The following is an 18,117-nucleotide window of genomic DNA, read 5'->3' on the forward strand; positions in this document are numbered from 1 at the left end:
GGCCTCAGCCGCACGCGCGCACGGCAGGAGCGCGACAAGACGCCGCGGGTCGCGTAGCCCCAGCCCCCCGCAGGCCGCAGCAGTTACACCGCGTCACCCGCGCAGCGTGACGACCCCCCAACCAGCCTGACATCTGCAGCAGCTGCAGTGCGAGGCCGTCGGCTGTTTGGGCACGTGCCAGCCGGCCACCCACCAAGCTTTCGCGCGCGTTTTCGCGCCATCTTTCTCTTGTTTCTTCTACCTGCCGACACCGACGGGAGAGCCACGAGGCCCCACTCCATGGTGCTCCTCCCCCGTCACCATCACTGCCTCCAATGGCTGAGATGTGGTCGAGATGTTGGCTGCTCGTCGCGAGTCAAGCCATGCCTTAGAGATGCTAGCATAGACTATTGGTGGCTTCTCCCGTGGAGGACCCGGTGGCAATGGCGGGAACGAGGGTGGTGCCCGCGGTCCCAAGAGGCCATGCTCTTATCATGACTTCTTGGGGACACATCCGCCCACGTTCACGCCGACTGTGGAGCCTCTGGACGTGGAGCATTGGCTTCGGATTCTGGAGCAGAATTTCCAGATGCTCAATGTGATTGATGAGCAGAAGGTACGCTTTGCCGCACAGCAGCTTCTGGGATCTGCTAGTGCTTGGCGGGATACTTTCAACACCACGCAGCCTGTAGACCACCATGTGACTTGCCGAGAGTTTACCACTGCTTTTCGCCGCGGCGGTGGGAGACGAGCTTGGCGGCGTCGCGCCACCACACCACCTCGCGCTCCTTCTCGTGGAGCCTGCGCTGCGCGCTGTCCAGCGCCGACTCCAGCTCCACTATCCGATCCTGCTGCCGCTTCTGCAGCAGCTCGTGGAGCCGCCGCTCCAGCGCGCGCGCTGACACGCCGCCGTGCGGGGGGCTCATCCTGTCCTCGCCGTAACCCCCATCTTCCTCGTCGTCATCCTCCTCCTCCTCCTCCTCCTCCTCGTCGTCGTCATCCTCACCATTGCCGTCCACTTCATCATCATCTTCGTGCTTGTTGGCACCGTCGTCGCCGTTGTCCACGCAGCTACGCGACGTGCTATCGTCGGCGTCGCCCTTCTTCGTCTTCACCTTCAACAGTGGCAACTGCCGGCAACGGCAGACACATCAGCAAGACGAACACGCGTCGCGTCACTCGGACGTACGGTGTTCTATGTGTGGTATGGTACGTGGCGTACTGGTGATTCGTGGCAGGGTGGGCAATTCAACCCGTGCGGCCCGTACCTCGAGTCCTGGCATCGGGGCGATCCGGCTGTCGCCGCCGTGGCCGTGCACCGTACCGCCGTGCTGGCGCTGCTTCATGCGGCTCAGCTCGGACTGTAGCTCCGCCTCCATGAGGTCCATGACCACGGCCGCGCGGCCCGAGACGACCGCGGTGTCGGCCGCCGTGCGGGAGCAGTTGGACGCCGCGTCGGCGTCGGCCGCGGGGAACGCGATCGGGTCCTTCACGGCGGTGGTGGTGGCGCTCCTGCCGTCGGATTCCTGCGAGGTGGACGGCGCAGCGGGGTGGTTCGCCTGCTTCTCCTCCTCCGCCTTCCACCGCGCCGCTTGCCCGATCTCCGACACCAGCGCCTCCATCTGCGCGCGCAGCTCCACCATCTTGTTCAGCTCCACGGCGCTCTTGGACAGCAGCAGCACCAGGCTCGCGCCCAGGCCCAGGTTCATGGATACCAGCTCCTCCTCCGGCTTCTTCCTCCCTGCGGAATCCATCAAAGTTTCAGCATTAGCGTCACTGGTCTCGATGTTTCCGTAATTGAAGCAAGCATTATATTTTTTTTCCTCTGTTCTGAATTAGTAGAAGATTTAGTGTATGATCCTCCTGCCTCGGCATGCCGAACCTAGAGAACTCCGTGGCGTCTCGAGGGGCAGTTCCGGCGGCGGCGGTGGCGGTGGCGGTGGCTCCACGACCTTAACCCGGGGAGTCTCCCCCTGCTCGGCGCCGTCCTTCCGTTCCTCCCTCAGGCCGCCGCCGTACCGCCGGGGCGGCCGCACCCGGCAACCGAACCCTCCCGCGCCGTCCCCGCCGCCGCGCAGAAGGATGCGCGACAGCAGCGACCGCGGCGACGGCTGCGCGTCCACCCCGCTCGCGGTGCGCGCCAGGTGCGCCCGGATGGACGCCGCCGCAGCAGCATTCGAGGAATTCGAGGCCGCGAGGCGCGGCGGCGGAGGCAGGGGCAGCGACGAACCCGCCTCCTCCCTTACCCTTCCTCCCGCTCGACCTCTCACGCAGTTCTCCATTGAAACAGCGATGGAATGGAACAAGCAAGCTAAGCTAAGCTATAGCCGCCCGCCGAGGAATTCGAATTCTTGGACACGCCTCGTGCTCCGGCGGCACGCCGCGTATTTATAGGAGAGGAGAAGGAGAAGAGGGCGAGGTCGCGAGGAGGAACAAGAAAGAAGCTCTCCTCTTCCGGAAAGGCGCGGCAACTTTGGAGGGAAGCTCAACAAGTTTAAAAAAGCTGAAGGGGGGTTTAAATGCTGGTACTAATCAAGACGATGAATGATCTTGGAAGCTTGCTTGGGTTGCGCTAATGGCGGGATGGCCCCACCGTCCCAGGCAATTGGAGGCGCAGGGGAGGGAGGAATTAACTGCGGGGGCGAGCAACCCATGTTGATGCTGCTGCTGCAGCCTGCAGGCCTGCAGGCCTGCAGGGGAAGAGAAGCTGCTACTGGTAACTGCGCGCTCTGCCGTGCTGCCATTTTTACCTTCTGCATGCAAGCTCTTGAATTGGAACTGTGAATTTCTGAGTGGTTACTGACGGCCGAACCAAGCAGAGCAGAGGTTGGGCAGTGCCAGGGCCAGGGAATTTTCTTCTGGAGACTGGAGGGCGTGTCCTCATGTCAGCGGCTGCGGTGCTGATTGGGAGAGGGAGCTGCAGCCTGCAGTTGCAGCCTTGCAGGGTGCCTAGGCAGGCAGCAGCTAGGCATAGGCATTTTTGTGGGCCGGAACTAGGTGGTCGGAGCCGTTGGATGGAGCATCGGACGGCTGAGATTGAGGCCGGCGAAACGAGTGGTGTAGCAGCATCGTGCAAGTGAGCCACCAGCAAAGCAATACGGCCATACGGGTGGTGTAGGTGTAGCAGTATTGTTTTTCACCACACAGGATTAAAATTTTGAAATGTCAAGTTGTGTTACGTGAAGTACCGTGTGCTTAAAGGAGACAATTATGCATGCATAGCATTGGCAAAGTTCTTTACAAGACACAACTTGACATGACACGGTCTTCCAAGTTACTCATCCCATACTAAAAAATAAAGTCGTTTTGGACAAGGTTTGGGTCAAACATTGGGAATATAAATCATGAATAACTTTTAAGTTTTTGAGTTTGGAAATGTGAAAACCATATGTATAGATTTGTCTTGAAAAATACTTTCACAAAAATTTACATATATCACTTTTTGATAAATATCTTTATAAAAATAAGTAGTCAAAGTTATGCTTTGGAGACCGTGTCGCTATCCCAAACGACTTTATTTTTTAGTATGGAGGGAGTACAATTTAACCATATGTTTATTTTATTTTATATTATTTACATTTACAAATCTATCCCTATCAAGTTTGTGTTATAATAATTAAAAATTGTTAGCCAAATTATTGGTCGAAGTTTTCTTAAGTTTGAATCTTGATATGCCATTTGCGCCTTATAAATAAAAAAGAATGGAGGTAGTGATCCCTCCGTTGATTGCAAGAGAAAGAGTAGTCGATTACATTGCACCTGTTGTTCTAACCAGTAAAAGTTTGTATTATTAGTAGATCGGTTCATTGCAAATTTAAACGCTTTTGTTTTCGGTTTTCCTGATCTACTCTAAAATACTATAATTATGGCGTAACCTAGTTCAATCCTGCGTGTTCGTCTCTGATCGAAAGACATGACATACATGATCATGGCCCTAGCTAGCTGGTTGGCTCTTCCGTTCTTGTGGCCACATGATGGTGAGCTACGTTACCTAGCCAGTCAAGTGTGGTCATGTGTCATGACACCACATGGCGATTAGAGGTACAATACAAACGCTCGTACTAACCTCCGTGTTAACTGCGAATTCGAATTGAAACGTTGAAGAATTAAATGGAAGCTCCACAGATTTACTCCCAGGTTAAAAACGCTCCAGACGATAGAACGGAAGGGCTTAGTCTTTGACCGTTGAGTTCAATTCAAATTCGTTCGTCAACAGTAGTCGTCGCCATATTTCAGTCAGCTGTGTAACGCCAAACTTAAACCAACTGTTGCGCGTACATGATTAGGGCGATAAATACTTGCGGTCTGACTGACTGACGACACACTGTAAGTGATTAAGTGGATGCTTGCGTACTGCATCCTCAAAAAGTTACGGTTACGGCCTAAACACAGCAGTAGGGCGCAGTTCCAGTTCGTACGTACACTTTCTCCGTAAGATCGTCATGTAAAGTCGTGTATGTATGTGTAGTAGTCTTGATTAGCACTAAACAAGGGAAAGCGAAGTGAACTGTACAGTACTTTGGGAGAGACCAGTGTACAACAACTTAATTGCATTTGCAGCTAGCTGTGTTTCAATCACACTGCTCACTGCATGCAGAATGCATGCAAGCGCTACGCCGAAGTCGTTAAATTAGAGTTCGATCTCCTAATAATGCAGTTACTACCACATTATATTAGGAGTAAAGAATTGAAGAAGAATACTAAAATAGCACGTACTCAGATGCAGCTAGCTAGTCAGAACCGATCGGAGTGTCATTTACTTTCCTAGACGCGTACGTGAAGTTAAAATTTTGAAAAAATTAGACGCGGTAGTATATATATTACCGTGTATATTTGCAGGCATTTTTTTTTACGACAGGAGCATGCCAAATGGCGCCATTCATGCCTAGGCGACGGTACAGTCCAGCAGTCGGGAGTGTGTACCGTGTACCCCCCCAATTAACGAGGCGAGGCTTAATAGTAACAAAACCAATCTCGGCCCAGAACCTACGTGCGTACGCGCGCGAGTTCCGTCCGTATGGCGCGCCGTTCAAATTTTTCCAAACTCTCCCATGCTCCATGATGATGCACGCATGAGATATGCATGGGCCGGGTCCCCTGAATGAAGCCAGCAGATAGATACTCGTATTCATGAATGCTCGCTGACGATGATTGCAATTGCAATTGCAACCCGCAAGCCCTGGCTCCGAATCAAGATCCTGCATGTGTCGGCCACGACGGATCGGAATCCATGCGTGGCATTCGTGCACGGCTCCACCACTTCCATTCTTCCAACGTGCTTCGTTCTCGTGTGCATGCGCGTACGAGTACCTCGGCATGGAGCGCAGCGCAGCAACACCGCGCGCGTCACGTGCATGCACTTCAATCCCGATCGAGGATTTTAATTCTACTACGAGCGGCACAAGAATTTTGAAACCACCTCCGCCGGGCTCCGATCCGGCATATCAATGTTGCACTGCTCGATCCCCTCCCCCGGCCTGCGTCATTGATCGTCGTCCGTCGAGCCGGCCGGCCGGCAATCATATGCATGGCAGCCAGGCCGATTCGCCATCGCATGGATCATGCATGGATGACGATGGTCACTTCCATCAATGCGCCCGTGAGTCGACCAGCTTCGCCGTCCCAAAGTTTTTACGACGCGGGTACGCGTAGCTTTGGAAATGCTGCATGCAGTAGAATAGTAGATGGACAGGGACAACGGATAAGAGAAGAATCATTTGCAGTCACGCAAGCGTATGTAAAGGATGGAACGGAGGCGCCCGATCCCGATCGATGCCTGGGGCGGCGACGGTCGGAGGCCGTGCGTGTCCCGACGCCGCCAGGCCAGGAGACGGAGCGCGCGCGCGCGTGCGTGCCCAGGCGCACGTCCGTCGTCGGTCATAGGGAACGCGTGAGGCCACGCTGCACATTTACTCTACTCGTGCGCTGGGCGGTTTAATACGCCCCCTACATACCACTGCTACATGCCTACATCCATCCTGGACGACGACGATGATGCGAGTGCTACGTACTCAATCAGCTGGGAGCTACTCCGTAGTGGACTCATGCATCCATCATCAGTTCATCACCCCCGGCCGCTTCATTTCTAGTACTAAGTACTAGCTGTGTGCACGTGCCTTCATTGGCTGGGTCACGATCTGGCCGTTTGGCTGCAGGATCGCGGGCGCACCACACATGCGTTCAACTTCAATTCAACCCATCACTTGTTGTCAAAAAAAAAAAAAAACCATTCGCCAACGTCTAGTGATCGAGCCGATCGAATTGTTGTTGGCGATCCACGCGCCACGATTCAAATGGTCGATAGGGTGGGGCCTGTCTCCGGGAATCTACAGCTGATATATTCGACTAGTACCTATATACGGATATTTGTTCAGTGTACACTGTACACGCTACACGTATGTACTCCAGCGCAAGCATTAATACGCGCAGGAGCAGGCGGCCGGGCCGGGCGGCCCAATAAAACGTGGAGGGAAAAACGAAAACGTGCCAGTGCAGATAGCGCAGACGACGCAACTCTGCAAGCAAACACGTACATAGTTCAGGACTCAACATTTCAGCGGTGCCATTAGCTCTCGCGACTCGTCATCAGGGAAGTTCAAAACTTTCAGGGCTACCTGGGCATACTGTTGTGTGTTGTCGTACTGTTTATCTCTTCTCGCCCATCCATCCATGGCCGGTTCAAAATTCCCACCACAATGCAAGCAGCAGCAGGTCTTGGCGCTGCTGGCCACGCCGGCGACGCCGAGCACTGCACCGCACGGCGGCCGGCGGGCCAGAGTACCGGAGCAGAATCCGAGACGGATTCCCTTCCCCTCAGCCCTCAGGCTCAGGGACCAGGACCAACGCGCCGCCGCGCGGTGTCCGTCACGCGACCACCGTATCACTGCCCGTTGCCGCAATTACTCCCCGGTCGAGGGCGGGACACCACACGATGCAGCCATGAAGCATCCAGCTTGTGAACTGCATCGTACTCCCCCGCTCTCCATTAACAAGTGGCATCACCTGTTATTAAAAAAAACAAGTGGGATCACCAGCTACAAGCCTACAACACGACGCCACCGGTCTGGTCCCGACAAGATCAACAGGAAATACGGTTGCAGCATCGCCACACCGTCTCGTTTCATCTCGACAGCCTAGCAACCTCCATTACAGTTACAGTTACAGCACAGACAAAAGAAAAGGAGAATTACATTCCAAATGCAACGAGTATTTTATTCTTACAAGATAAGATTGCATTGCAACAGGTGCAGTAATTAAACAACAGCAGGTGCTGTAAAATAATCTCACTTCGTTTGTTCCGCTAAACAGTCCGTTACAACTGAACACATGTTCAAACTATCAAAACTGCTAAAACAGCATGGCAACAACTATGGACTATCGACGACGAATGATGTTTAACATAATCTCTTTCACCAATGGGTGCTACAACGAAACAACAAACAGCATGTGCGTCCCGGGGATCATCTCTCATATTCTCAACTCCTCTATGGTGTTAGGCTGGTTCCAAGACTTGCCTTGGTAGGATTTTTGTTTCATCCTCCGCTGCGATATGTAGTCTGCCTCCTCCTGGAAGGGGTTTGGTCCACCAAAGTCTTGCTTTGATTTCCGTAATTTCTTTGTCTTCCCTTTGTCATACTCCTCGTCCCTGTAAAAAGAGGCCAAGCGAACATAAGCTCAGTTGAGTATTTGTTCCATTCAAAAGTGGTTAGGTCTGAAGTCCACTCTGACGTTTCAAACATGAATACAAGACATGGTAGAATATTAGTAGAGGTATATTCACAATAAACTGCAAAAGATAAAAACTCACCACTCATCTAGGACGTAACCAATGCTCTTGCGTTTGGAGTGTTGCCGCGCAGCAACCTTTGTATTTGGCACGTCTACATCATCCCAGCACGGAACTGAAAATCAAACAAGCATACAAATCACAGGTTAGAATTGATGACACAACAGTATGTTTCATCTTTAAAATAGAATGTGCATCTGCAAAGAGAAGATGAGCTAACCAGTAGCTTCCATCAGGTCCGTTGTGCGAATACTGACAGGTTGGGTTACCACCAACTTAGCATCTACAGAAGAGCTTGGATCAGACTTTGGAATGTCAGCACTGCCAGAAGGTGCACTTGTGCCAGAACCAACACGAGCTCCATCGACCTTCTGCTTGTTTTTGGAGGACTGGGTATCATCTTTGGACCTTGCACTACCATGTGATCGTTTCTGACGGCTGGAGGTAGATTCTATAGTTTCAGAGCGTGCAGTGTCCGATGTTGATGTCAACTGCTCATTCAAACAAGATATATTTGCCGTGTCCTTACAAGCTACAACACGCCTTATAGTTCTACTTCTCTTATGTTTCGCTTTCTTCCTTGGCTTTAGTGAAGCTAACAACAGTTGTCTGGACCCTAACCACATGTTCACAACAGGATACCTCACAAACTTCTTTGACTTCAAATTCACCTTTTTCGCTGTAGTTCCATTGCATGAAGCAGCCACAGCAACATGCATAATACCACCAGAGCTGATCTCTACACCAGAATCTGCTTGTGCAATTACTGGTGCAGTATTGTTCTGTATACAGACACATGTACCAAATATAGACAAATCAGCTCATGTTTAACAAAATTGTGGTACTATTATGATTTAATTCATCTACAAAGGAGCACAGTGAGAGAGGAAAAGTGGGGCGCTACCTGACTCATAGGAAGTGCCTTCGAGATTTCATTAGCTTGATCCACGGATTCTGGAAAGTTCCTTGCTTTCTCACTGGAAGTGAGACATCCAATGCCAGGCACGACACCATTTGAAACAACAGAATCCTGGAATTTTCACGAAATAAAATAAGGTATGAATCCTTCAAAAGTTATTTAAAAAAACATACAGTGACCATCATACAAACCTTCTTCGATAAAGACCGTGCAGCAAACTCTGCAGCTGTGCCATTTACTTGGGGAGCTGGCTCGGAAAATGGAGCTGTTTGAGGCTGAGAAGTCAGTTTGTCTGCCTTGGACAATGTAGCGGCACCACTTGCAATGGCAGAGACAACAGAAGTATTTTTTCCCGCGCCAGCCTTAGGTTCCATTTCTTGCAAGGGCTTCCCAACAACTGTTTGTTCACCACAAGTATTTGTAAATGGTGCAGGTTGGTGGGAGGAAGCTGTCTCCTGACTATTTACAGCAAACTGCATTGGTTTAGTTGGCAAGGTACCACCATCATTTTGAGCTCCAGGGGCTTGTCTGGAAGGCAGGGCATTGTTTTGAGAGGCTGGAGCATCTTCAGCTTTGACCTCATTCTTTGAACAATGGCCTGTTACAGTCTTGCTGAAAATTGTAGAGTAGCCAATGATTGTGTTGTGCGCCTTATCACCAAACGGAGACACACCATTCCAATTTTGTGCTTTTACACTGCTTTGGGTAATACCATTCAGACTTGAGATCTTTTCAGGGGTTTTCTTCATGGGCACATTAGCAGTGATGTTCTCTTTGCAGGCCACTGACTTACCAATACTGTTACGTACATAAAATAACATATAAGCCTTTTGCTTCAATACGTCTGCCTCACGAACTTGGCGCACCTGCAGTTGATGCCATAAGAATCAGTGTGAGGAAAAACTAGAGTCTGCCAAAGTAGCCAAAGGGCACAAAGTGAAAGTAGCACACATGACACAATGTAGCTCAACATATGATACAATTATTCTCTCTCATTTGTTGCCAATCTAGCCAATGGTTCTTCTCCATCAAAATGAACAAAAGTAATGTATCAAAACAGGATAGTAAGTGACATCAATGACAGGCAACCACGAATAAATCTACGGTAACACTTTCTAAAACCCCTAAACCAACAATTTGGCTAACTTGCATGAGCAACATTAAATCCCATGCAGATCCGCTGGTCTCTAATCCGTGCGGCCTCGCCTCTCCACCAGTCTCCGCACGTCCGCGGCTCTGCTTCTCCCCTCCTCTCTCCAGTCAGCACCTGCTCAATCCACTTCATCACCCTAGTGCCTAGGTCTTCCCTTCCCTTCCCTTCGCTCAGCTCTGTTGCCAGTGCTTCCTCTACTCTAGTGCTTGTTTGAGTGTCTTGGCTTGGCTCTGCTTAATCTTACAGCTTGACTAGTTGTGCTTGGCTCTTCTCTGCTCTGCAGCCAACAAGGCAACAACAGAGTGGAGAGTCCAGCTACATATGATCCAAGATGCAAAACAAAGACCACTGAACTCGAAAGATCCAAGATGGGATTATGGCTATTGGGCAGACCCTAAGGAGCGAGATAAGGTAACATGTAAGCTTTGCAACAAGAGGATTCTAGGAGGAATTAAAAGGTTTAAGAAACATCTAGCTGGTGGCTTATGGAAATGTGATTCCATGTCCAGAGGCTGGCAGAACTAAGGAAAAAAGATTGGAGAATACTTGGGTGCTGCTAAAAATGCTAATGAGTTTGATGACGACGGCGGATATTGAGAGATGAGAGCCAAGAGTTGGGTGCTGATTGTTGAAAAATTTCATGTGTCCTGTAATAGAGGGCGCGGTTCACTTCACTCCTTTTTGACGGGCATGCAAACACGCACCATTTATTGTTCCTTCTACCATGCTGTGTGCATGCTGCTGCACCGTGGAGCGAGCGTTTGATTGGCCAAGCGTGGATGAGAGATGGTCGAATAAACGTGTGAACAAAAAAACAGCTGCACTGCCATCAATGCATGGTAAATTAGTTGTTAGATGGAGTAAAAGTCCTTCTTGGTCTTTCTGTGGAAGGGAGTTGCGCCTTCTATAGCGGGACGGAGGGAGCACTTGTTACCTTATTTTGTAATGTGGTGTGAAATTGTGGACTACTATTAATCTTGTGACTACTTATTACCTTAGGTTGTTTTATGGCGTCGTTTCACCACGTGCCGTATGTGGCTAGGCGTCGTGAGGGGGTGGGTCACCACTTGTCGACTTAATGCCTTAAGAACCATGGAGATAATAGTATATTCTTGAAGAGCAACAAACTGAAGAACACTCGCTGCTTTGAAGAGAACTTGGAGGATTCAATAACAAATTAAATTGGTGTATGCACTGTGTGAGACATCGATAAAGCTTTTAAAAGGTAGAGAATAAAATTCTAGAGCAGATAAACTTTGTAGTGTCCATGGAGCTAGAGGACTTAACATGAAAAAAAATCTCTCTTTTTTTTTGCGATAACGTTGAAAAAAAATCTCTTGAGTAGTTTGATAAATGTTAATTACATGGATACTAAATGAGTGTGCAAAGTAGAATTTAGTAGTTGCACTGGGAACTAAAAACAGAATGAGCAAAACTTCGTAAGACTAATGTCATACTAGACCTTGTTATCATCAAGATTGTGCCACATCCCGCTGGATGTACGAACGAAGCAATAGTAATGACCTGATTGAGTGTTCCAACCTGTATGGACTAGGACACCATAAAGGCTGTATTTAAAATCTGTACCCTGCACCAATAATCAAGATGAATGATAATACTATGAGAAACAAGATAAAATGCTAAAGTTAATTGAAAGCATACAGCATAAAGCGAGAATTTCAAAACAAACTACTCACTTTAGAGTCACTAACAAATGGTTTCAAATCGAGACTTGGTTGGAAGTCCACTTTTTTGTCAATCTTCTCACGAGGATTGAAAGGGCTGAAGCGCTTGAGATGGATTGTCAAGACATTGGGAGCCTTATCAATTGTAAACCGTTTCTTTGCTACAACTTTCTGCTTGCAGCGTTCACACTGGTATTGCTTTTGACCCCCGTCTAGTAGCTCATCCACAGTAAAATTTTCAAGTGCCCGCACTAAAGTCGTGGCCTTGGCAATATCAAGACTGAGGTCCAAGAAAGGATCAAATTTATTGGAGCAATGTGAGCAACGCGTGCATTTGACCTGTAACAGATAAGGTGACCAACTAGTGATAAGGGAATGCGGTCTCTTCTGCCAGCCAAGGGATTAACTTCAACAATGCACAGAGCATACCTGACTTCTAAGGCGGCCACCAAATATTTTGTGAACTAAGCTTTTGTCATAAGCACTTTGAGACTCACTCGGTACCCCAGAAGGTAAACAGCATTTATGCATGGATTCAAGCAAATTAACCATTAACTCATGTGCATCTTCTTGTCTTGAATTGCGGAAAGTGCGAGAAATGCCTATTTTGCGGTTAAAGATACCATTCTGGTTATAGAATAAAAGCAAGACTGCAGAATCACGTAAATTTAAAATGAGAAGATAAAAGGATACAGCGCAAGTTCTTGACAATACGAAATGGTGTCACTATTTTTCCAGTTGATTCTAGAGCAGTCTTGACATGGTTCTGAAGAGCACATAATGCACAAAATCCAGATGTGCGACCTTCAGGGGAAGAGAGAATAAATTAGCAACAGCAATAAAACAAATACCTCACTGTGCAAAAATAAGAGTAGATTTTTGCTTGTTTAACATGCTTCAGGGTAGAGAAGAACTTTAAGTTTCCTAAAAAGCCTGTGTCATGAAAACGTACTTAATCAGTAGCATGATTTCTACTCCATACAGACATGCATCATGGTCATGGAACAACAACAACAACAACAACAACAACAAAGCCTTTAAGTCCCAAACAAGTTGGGGTAGGCTAGAGTTGAAACCCAATAGAAGCAATCAAGGTTCAGGCACGTGAATAGCTGTCTTCCAGGCATTCCTATCTAAGGCTAAGTCTTTGGGTATATTCCATCCTTTCAAGTCTCCTTTTATTGCCTCTACCCAAGTCAACTTCGGTCTTCCTCTGCCTCTCTTCACGTTACTATCCTGACTTAGGATTCCACTACGCACCGGTGCATCTGGAGGTCTCCGTTGCACATGTCCAAACCATCTCAACCGGTGTTGGACAAGCTTTTCTTCAATTGGCGCTACCCCTAATCTCTCACGAATATCATCGTTCCGAACTCGATCCCTTCTTGTATGACCGCAAATCCAACGCAACATACGCATTTCCACGACACTTAGCTGTTGAATATGTCATCTTTTCGTAGGCCAACATTCTGCACCATACAACATAGCAGGTCTAATCGCCGTCCTATAAAACTTGCCTTTTAGCTTCTGTGGTACCCTTTTGTCACATAGGACACCAGACGCTTGCCGCCACTTCATCCACCCTGCTTTGATTCTATGGCTAACATCTTCATCAATATCCCCGTCCCTCTGTAGCATTGATCCTAAATATCGAAAGGTATCCTTCCTAGGCACTACTTGACCTTCCAAACTAACATCTTCCTCCTCCCGAGTAGTAGTGCCGAAGTCACATCTCATATACTCAGTTTTAGTTCTACTAAGTCTAAAACCTTTGGACTCCAAAGTCTCCCGCCATAACTCCAGTTTCTGATTCACTCCTGAACGGCTTTCATCAACTAGCACTACATCGTCCGCGAAAAGCATACACCAAGGGATGTCCCCTTGTATGTCCCTTGTGACCTCATCCATCACTAAAGCAAACAAATAAGGGCTCAAAGCTGACCCTTGATGTAGTCCTATCCTAATCGGGAAGTCATCCGTGTCTCCATCACTTGTTCGAACTCTAGTCACAACATTGCTGTACATGTCCTTAATGAGCCCAACATACTTCGTTGGGACTTTATGTTTGTCCAAAGCCCACCACATAACATTCCTTGGTATTTTATCATAAGCCTTCTCCAAGTCAATAAAAACCATGTGTAGGTCCTTCTTCTTCTCCCTATACCGCTCCATAACTTGTCTTATTAAGAAAATGGCTTCCATGGTTGACCTTCCGGGCATGAAACCAAATTGGTTCATAGAGACCCGCGTTATTGCTCTCAAGCGATGCTCGATAACTCTCTCCCATAGCTTCATAGTATGGCTCATCAACTTAATTCCTCGGTAATTTGTACACCTTTGAATATCCCCTTTATTCTTGTAGATCGGTACCAATATACTTCTCCTCCACTCATCAGGCATCTTGTTCGATCGAAAAATATGGTTGAACAGCTTGGTTAACCATACTACAGCTATGTCCCCGAGGCATCTCCACACCTCGATTGGGATACCATCCGGTCCCATCGCCTTACCTCCTTTCATCCTTTTCAACGCCTCTCTGACCTCAGATTCTTGGATTCTCCGCACAAAGCTCCTATTGGTGTCATCAAAAGAGTCATCTAACTGAAAGGTTGTGTCCATATTCTCACCATTGAACAATTTGTCAAAATACTCTTGCCATCGATGTCGGATCTCATCCTCCTTTACCAAGAGATGCTCCCTTTCATCCTTAATGCACTTAACTTGGTTGAAGTCCCGTGTCTTTCTCTCACGAACCCTAGCCATCCTATAAATGTCCTTCTCTCCTTCCTTCGTACTCAAATGTTGGTAAAGATCCTCGTACGCTCTACCCTTTGCCACACTTACAGCTCGCTTTGCAGTCTTCTTTGCCACCTTATACTTCTCTATGTTGTCCACACTCCTGTCATGGTACAAGCGTCTATAGCATTCTTTCTTCTCCTTAATAGCCCTTTGGACTTCCTCGTTCCACCACCAAGTATCTTTAGCCTCATGTCCCCTTCCTTTGGTTACTCCACACACCTCTGAGGCTACCTTCCGAATGTTGGTTGCCATCTTGTCCCACATATTGTTTATGTCGTCTTCTTCCTTCCAAGAGCCCTCTTTGATAACCCTTTCCCTAAATACCTCTGACGTCTCTCCTTTCAGTTTCCACCATTTTGTTCTCTCAATCTTAGCTTGCTTATCCCTACGGGCACGCACCTGAAAACGAAAATCTGCCACCAAAAGCTTATGTTGAAAAACAACACACTCCCCTGGTATCACCTTGCAATCCAAGCATGCTCGTTTGTCCTTTCTTCTTGCGAGGACAAAGTCAATCTGGCTACAGTGTTGTCCGCTACTGAAGGTCACTAGATGAGATTCTCTCTTTCTAAAGAAAGTGTTGGCTATCATCAGGTCAAAAGCTACCGCGAAGTCCAGAACTTCCTCCCCCTCCTGATTCCTACTACCATACCCAAAACCTCCATGAACTGCCTCGAAACCTGCGCTTGTAGTACCTACATGCCCATTAAGATCTCCTCCTATAAAAAGCTTCTCACTACTAGGTATAGCTCTAACCAGGCCATCTAAGTCTTCCCAGAACTGTCTCTTAGCACTCTCGTCGAGGCCTACTTGGGGGGCATACGCACTAATTACGTTCAAGACCATATCACCAACGACAAGCTTGACTAAGATAATCCTATCTCCTTGCCTTCTCACTCCCACCACACCATTCTTGAGGCTCTTATCAATCAAAACTCCTACTCCATTTCTATTCGCGACTGTCCCTGTGTACCAAAGCTTGAAACCTGTATTGTCCACCTCCTTCGCCTTCTGACCCTTCCATTTAGTCTCTTGAACGCATAATATATTTACACGCCTCTTAGTCGCGGTATCAACTAATTCTCTTAACTTACCTGTAAGTGACCCTACATTCCAACTACCTAAACGGATCCTAGTTGGTTCGACTAGCTTCCTTACCCTTCGCACCCGTCGACTATGATGCGAAGACCCTTGCTCATTTTTCACTACACCCGGGCGCCGATGTAGCGCGCCACTAAGGAAGCGACGACCCGATCCTTGGTTACTTGACACCATGCCCAGATCACGACACGGCGCGTCACGGGGGTGACGACCCGGCCCTTGCCCATTTAACACCATACCCGGGTTCCGATATGGCGCGTCGCTAAGAGGGTTACGCCCCAACAGCTCAATTGTAGCAGTTATGGTGATTTACAACAGATCAGTAAGAGTTTCCGTACTAGTGGTATTTTTCACTATACAAACATACAAGAAAGAATACTGTTTGTCATACCATGAGAAATCTGTGCACAGAAATAATGATTAAGCATCAGATAGCAGATTTCCTATCAATTTCCACAGTGCAGATACAAGTGCATTGTCTGGCTGCCTTACTATCTCATAACTAAATAGGGAACAAGTAACAAGTTTACAACAAATAACTTGAATACTTGATGCATCATGTATATACAAAAAATACCACCCCACTAGTGAATACACATATGCACAGTCAGCTTCAAGAAATAGATCTTGTATTAATATGAACAACGTCAAATACGGTACTAGCGGGATGACTGATTTGGAAATACAGGAAGAGCAATCAACTCATCACACATGAAACTGGGCCAACTTTGAATCCTGAACATTGAGTACAGTGGATTGAATACATCCAACTAGAGGGAACACAAAAAAGTAACATTCCGGTATGAACTTACTTAATACTTTGTTCATTGTACGTGGCTCAACAGATAGCCAGAAAATACAGATTCGTGTAGGACTGGGGATCTCAAAATGTACTAACTACGATTCATATTACGTACAATGTTCAGGCTAGTGAACAACTTCACGGTAGTCTTTTTTGAAGAGTGGGCTTCTTATTCATCATTGTCATTAAAAGACAACTTTTCAGTTTTCACCCCAAGCTGCAAAAACTTGCAGCTCTAAACTTGGATCAACCATTAGAGAAAGTTCCATGCATGATATGGGATGCATCTTAGTTGGCTGGACAAGATCCAGGCTAAAGAAATGGTGAAATTGGGCAGTGGAGTAAAAACGAATAACATTGTCCCATTCAAGTCTTGGCAATGAAGGATTAGAGGTACTCTTGTCTTTGGTGTCACACCAATAAATGACAATAGTACATGAAATTGGTTTAGCTTAACTTCCAGCTGCGTATAATATTCAATTCAGTTACTGCTGCCTCTGAAATCCACAAGCTCATATGTAACATTGTCATCTGACAAAATGTGTCGAGCCGGTTAGTTGACAGTACCAAAAGCACTTACATGAGGACTTGTGCTTCCCGCTCTGTAAATAGGCTGCGAAAGGTTCCGTGTACGTCAAGCATTGAAGAACTGAGTTGAGGTAGCAGGTATTCCCAAGATTTTCCAAACCAGCACCCTGCAAGACATCAAGGAACTACAATTTACAAACCATTCTCCACCACACTAAAACCTGAAGAAATGACCTGAGCAAAACAAGCACTTTGAATAACTAAATAACCAAAAATCCCAGCTACTTTTAACTTCAGTTACCCAAATTGACAGCTCTAGTAGTCTAGTGGCAGGCAAACCAGGCACTGCTACTGTGCCGCCCAAACCCCTACAAAAACTGAAAGTTAAACAGTCCAAATCCTCAAAAAGACTACAACTTTGGGCACTCACAATTCTCCCAAGGTAGATCCTGGCGACGCTGAGCTCTGGATCGATCCCGCCGGCGTCCCCCTTCTCCGGCCTCCTCGCCTCCCCCTCGTTGCTCCCAACCGCCGCCCCGGCCCCCGCCTTACCAGCGGCGTCAGGGTTCAGCGTCTCCATACGGAACCCGCCTCCGCCCACCGCCACAGAGGCATGCGGCCACCGCGCGGGGTGGAACTCAATCCGCCGGTGCAGCACCCCCTCGGGCGCCGCCGCCGTCGAAACCTCCGCCATTCCTAGGGTTTCTCACCACAGCGGAAGCAGCGCAGAGCCACGAGACCGGGCAGGCAGGCGATTAGCACTTCACTGAATTTCTGGTGGAATTCTGTCGGATTAAACCTTGCAGGGTCGATCGATAGGGAAGGGGAAATTGGTGCGGCGCGCTGTCTTTTTTTTTCTTTTTTTCTGGCCGCCGTTCGCGACGCGATGGCGGAAGAGAGGAGGAGCTGGAGGTGGGAGGCGGCGCTAAAAACCCTATACCCCTAGCGAATGGACGACTGAGATCGGAGGGACGAGGGAGACAGGACGATCTGGACCGTTCAGATTTGAAGCACGTGGTTTTGCTTCGGAGATACTGTGCAGTGGGCCCGTAGAGGAACGCGGAATGTGAGGTGGGCTGCAGCCTGCAGCTGCGGGCCCGAAGCTTCCAACTAAAAAAACTTTGGCTTGAGGGGATATTAACGTAGTGTATTCTCTTATAAGGGCGCATATTTAAAAATCATTTTACCAAATACTCCCTCCGGTTTTGATATTAAGGTCGTTTAGACAAGGTTTAGCATACCAAGGTGTAATTAATTTGGATCTATTTTTCCATGTTTGCCCTTATTAAATATGCCTTGGAATCGTTTTAGTACAACAACATCTCTCCATTCGAGTGGCTAGCGTATTTGTTCTAGTCTCCTGAG

General features: G+C 48.1%; 2 protein-coding genes across 2 annotated transcripts; both read right to left on the reverse strand.

The window, feature by feature from the left end:
* Positions 1-402: 402 nt before the first annotated feature.
* LOC136519748 (protein POLAR LOCALIZATION DURING ASYMMETRIC DIVISION AND REDISTRIBUTION-like) lies at positions 403-2,309 on the reverse strand. The gene is made up of 3 exons (XM_066513122.1): positions 1,862-2,309; positions 1,248-1,720; positions 403-1,109 (listed from the first exon to the last, which is right to left on the reverse strand). Exons 1-3 carry the CDS (start codon positions 2,259-2,261, stop codon positions 696-698), a joined length of 1,287 nt encoding a protein of 428 aa, XP_066369219.1. The 5' UTR covers positions 2,262-2,309; the 3' UTR covers positions 403-695.
* Positions 2,310-7,151: 4,842 nt separating this feature from the next.
* On the reverse strand, positions 7,152-17,639 carry LOC136520066 (ubiquitin carboxyl-terminal hydrolase 23-like). Its single transcript, XM_066513468.1, has 11 exons — positions 17,183-17,639; positions 16,805-16,919; positions 12,216-12,326; positions 11,952-12,124; positions 11,535-11,861; positions 11,300-11,425; positions 8,876-9,550; positions 8,670-8,795; positions 7,986-8,547; positions 7,787-7,880; positions 7,152-7,624 (listed from the first exon to the last, which is right to left on the reverse strand). The coding sequence occupies exons 1-11, from the start codon at positions 17,444-17,446 to the stop codon at positions 7,447-7,449; spliced, it is 2,751 nt and encodes a 916-aa protein (XP_066369565.1). The 5' UTR covers positions 17,447-17,639; the 3' UTR covers positions 7,152-7,446.
* Positions 17,640-18,117: the final 478 nt, after the last annotated feature.

Source organism: Miscanthus floridulus, chromosome 18 (genome assembly GCF_019320115.1).
Source record: "Miscanthus floridulus cultivar M001 chromosome 18, ASM1932011v1, whole genome shotgun sequence".
NCBI classification, from domain to species: domain Eukaryota; kingdom Viridiplantae; phylum Streptophyta; class Magnoliopsida; order Poales; family Poaceae; genus Miscanthus; species Miscanthus floridulus.

Bases quoted from the DNA above. Each gene is read 5' to 3' on its own strand.
- LOC136519748 (XM_066513122.1), bottom strand. From the start codon at position 2,261: ATGGAGAACTGCGTGAGAGGTCGAGCGGGAGGAAGGGTAAGGGAGGAG. The intron at 1,721-1,861 runs GTTCGGCATGCC...TGGATTCCGCAG, and splicing joins GACGCCACGGAGTTCTCTAG to GGAGGAAGAAGCCGGAGGAG. The intron at 1,110-1,247 runs GTACGGGCCGCA...CGTTGCCGGCAG, and splicing joins CCCCGATGCCAGGACTCGAG to TTGCCACTGTTGAAGGTGAA.
- LOC136520066 (XM_066513468.1), bottom strand. From the start codon at position 17,446: ATGGCGGAGGTTTCGACGGCGGCGGCGCCCGAGGGGGTGCTGCACCGG. The intron at 12,327-16,804 runs GTAAGTGCTTTT...CTTCCCCTGAAG, and splicing joins CGGGAAGCACAAGTCCTCAT to GTCGCACATCTGGATTTTGT. The intron at 7,881-7,985 runs GTTAGCTCATCT...TTTGATTTTCAG, and splicing joins GGACCTGATGGAAGCTACTG to TTCCGTGCTGGGATGATGTA.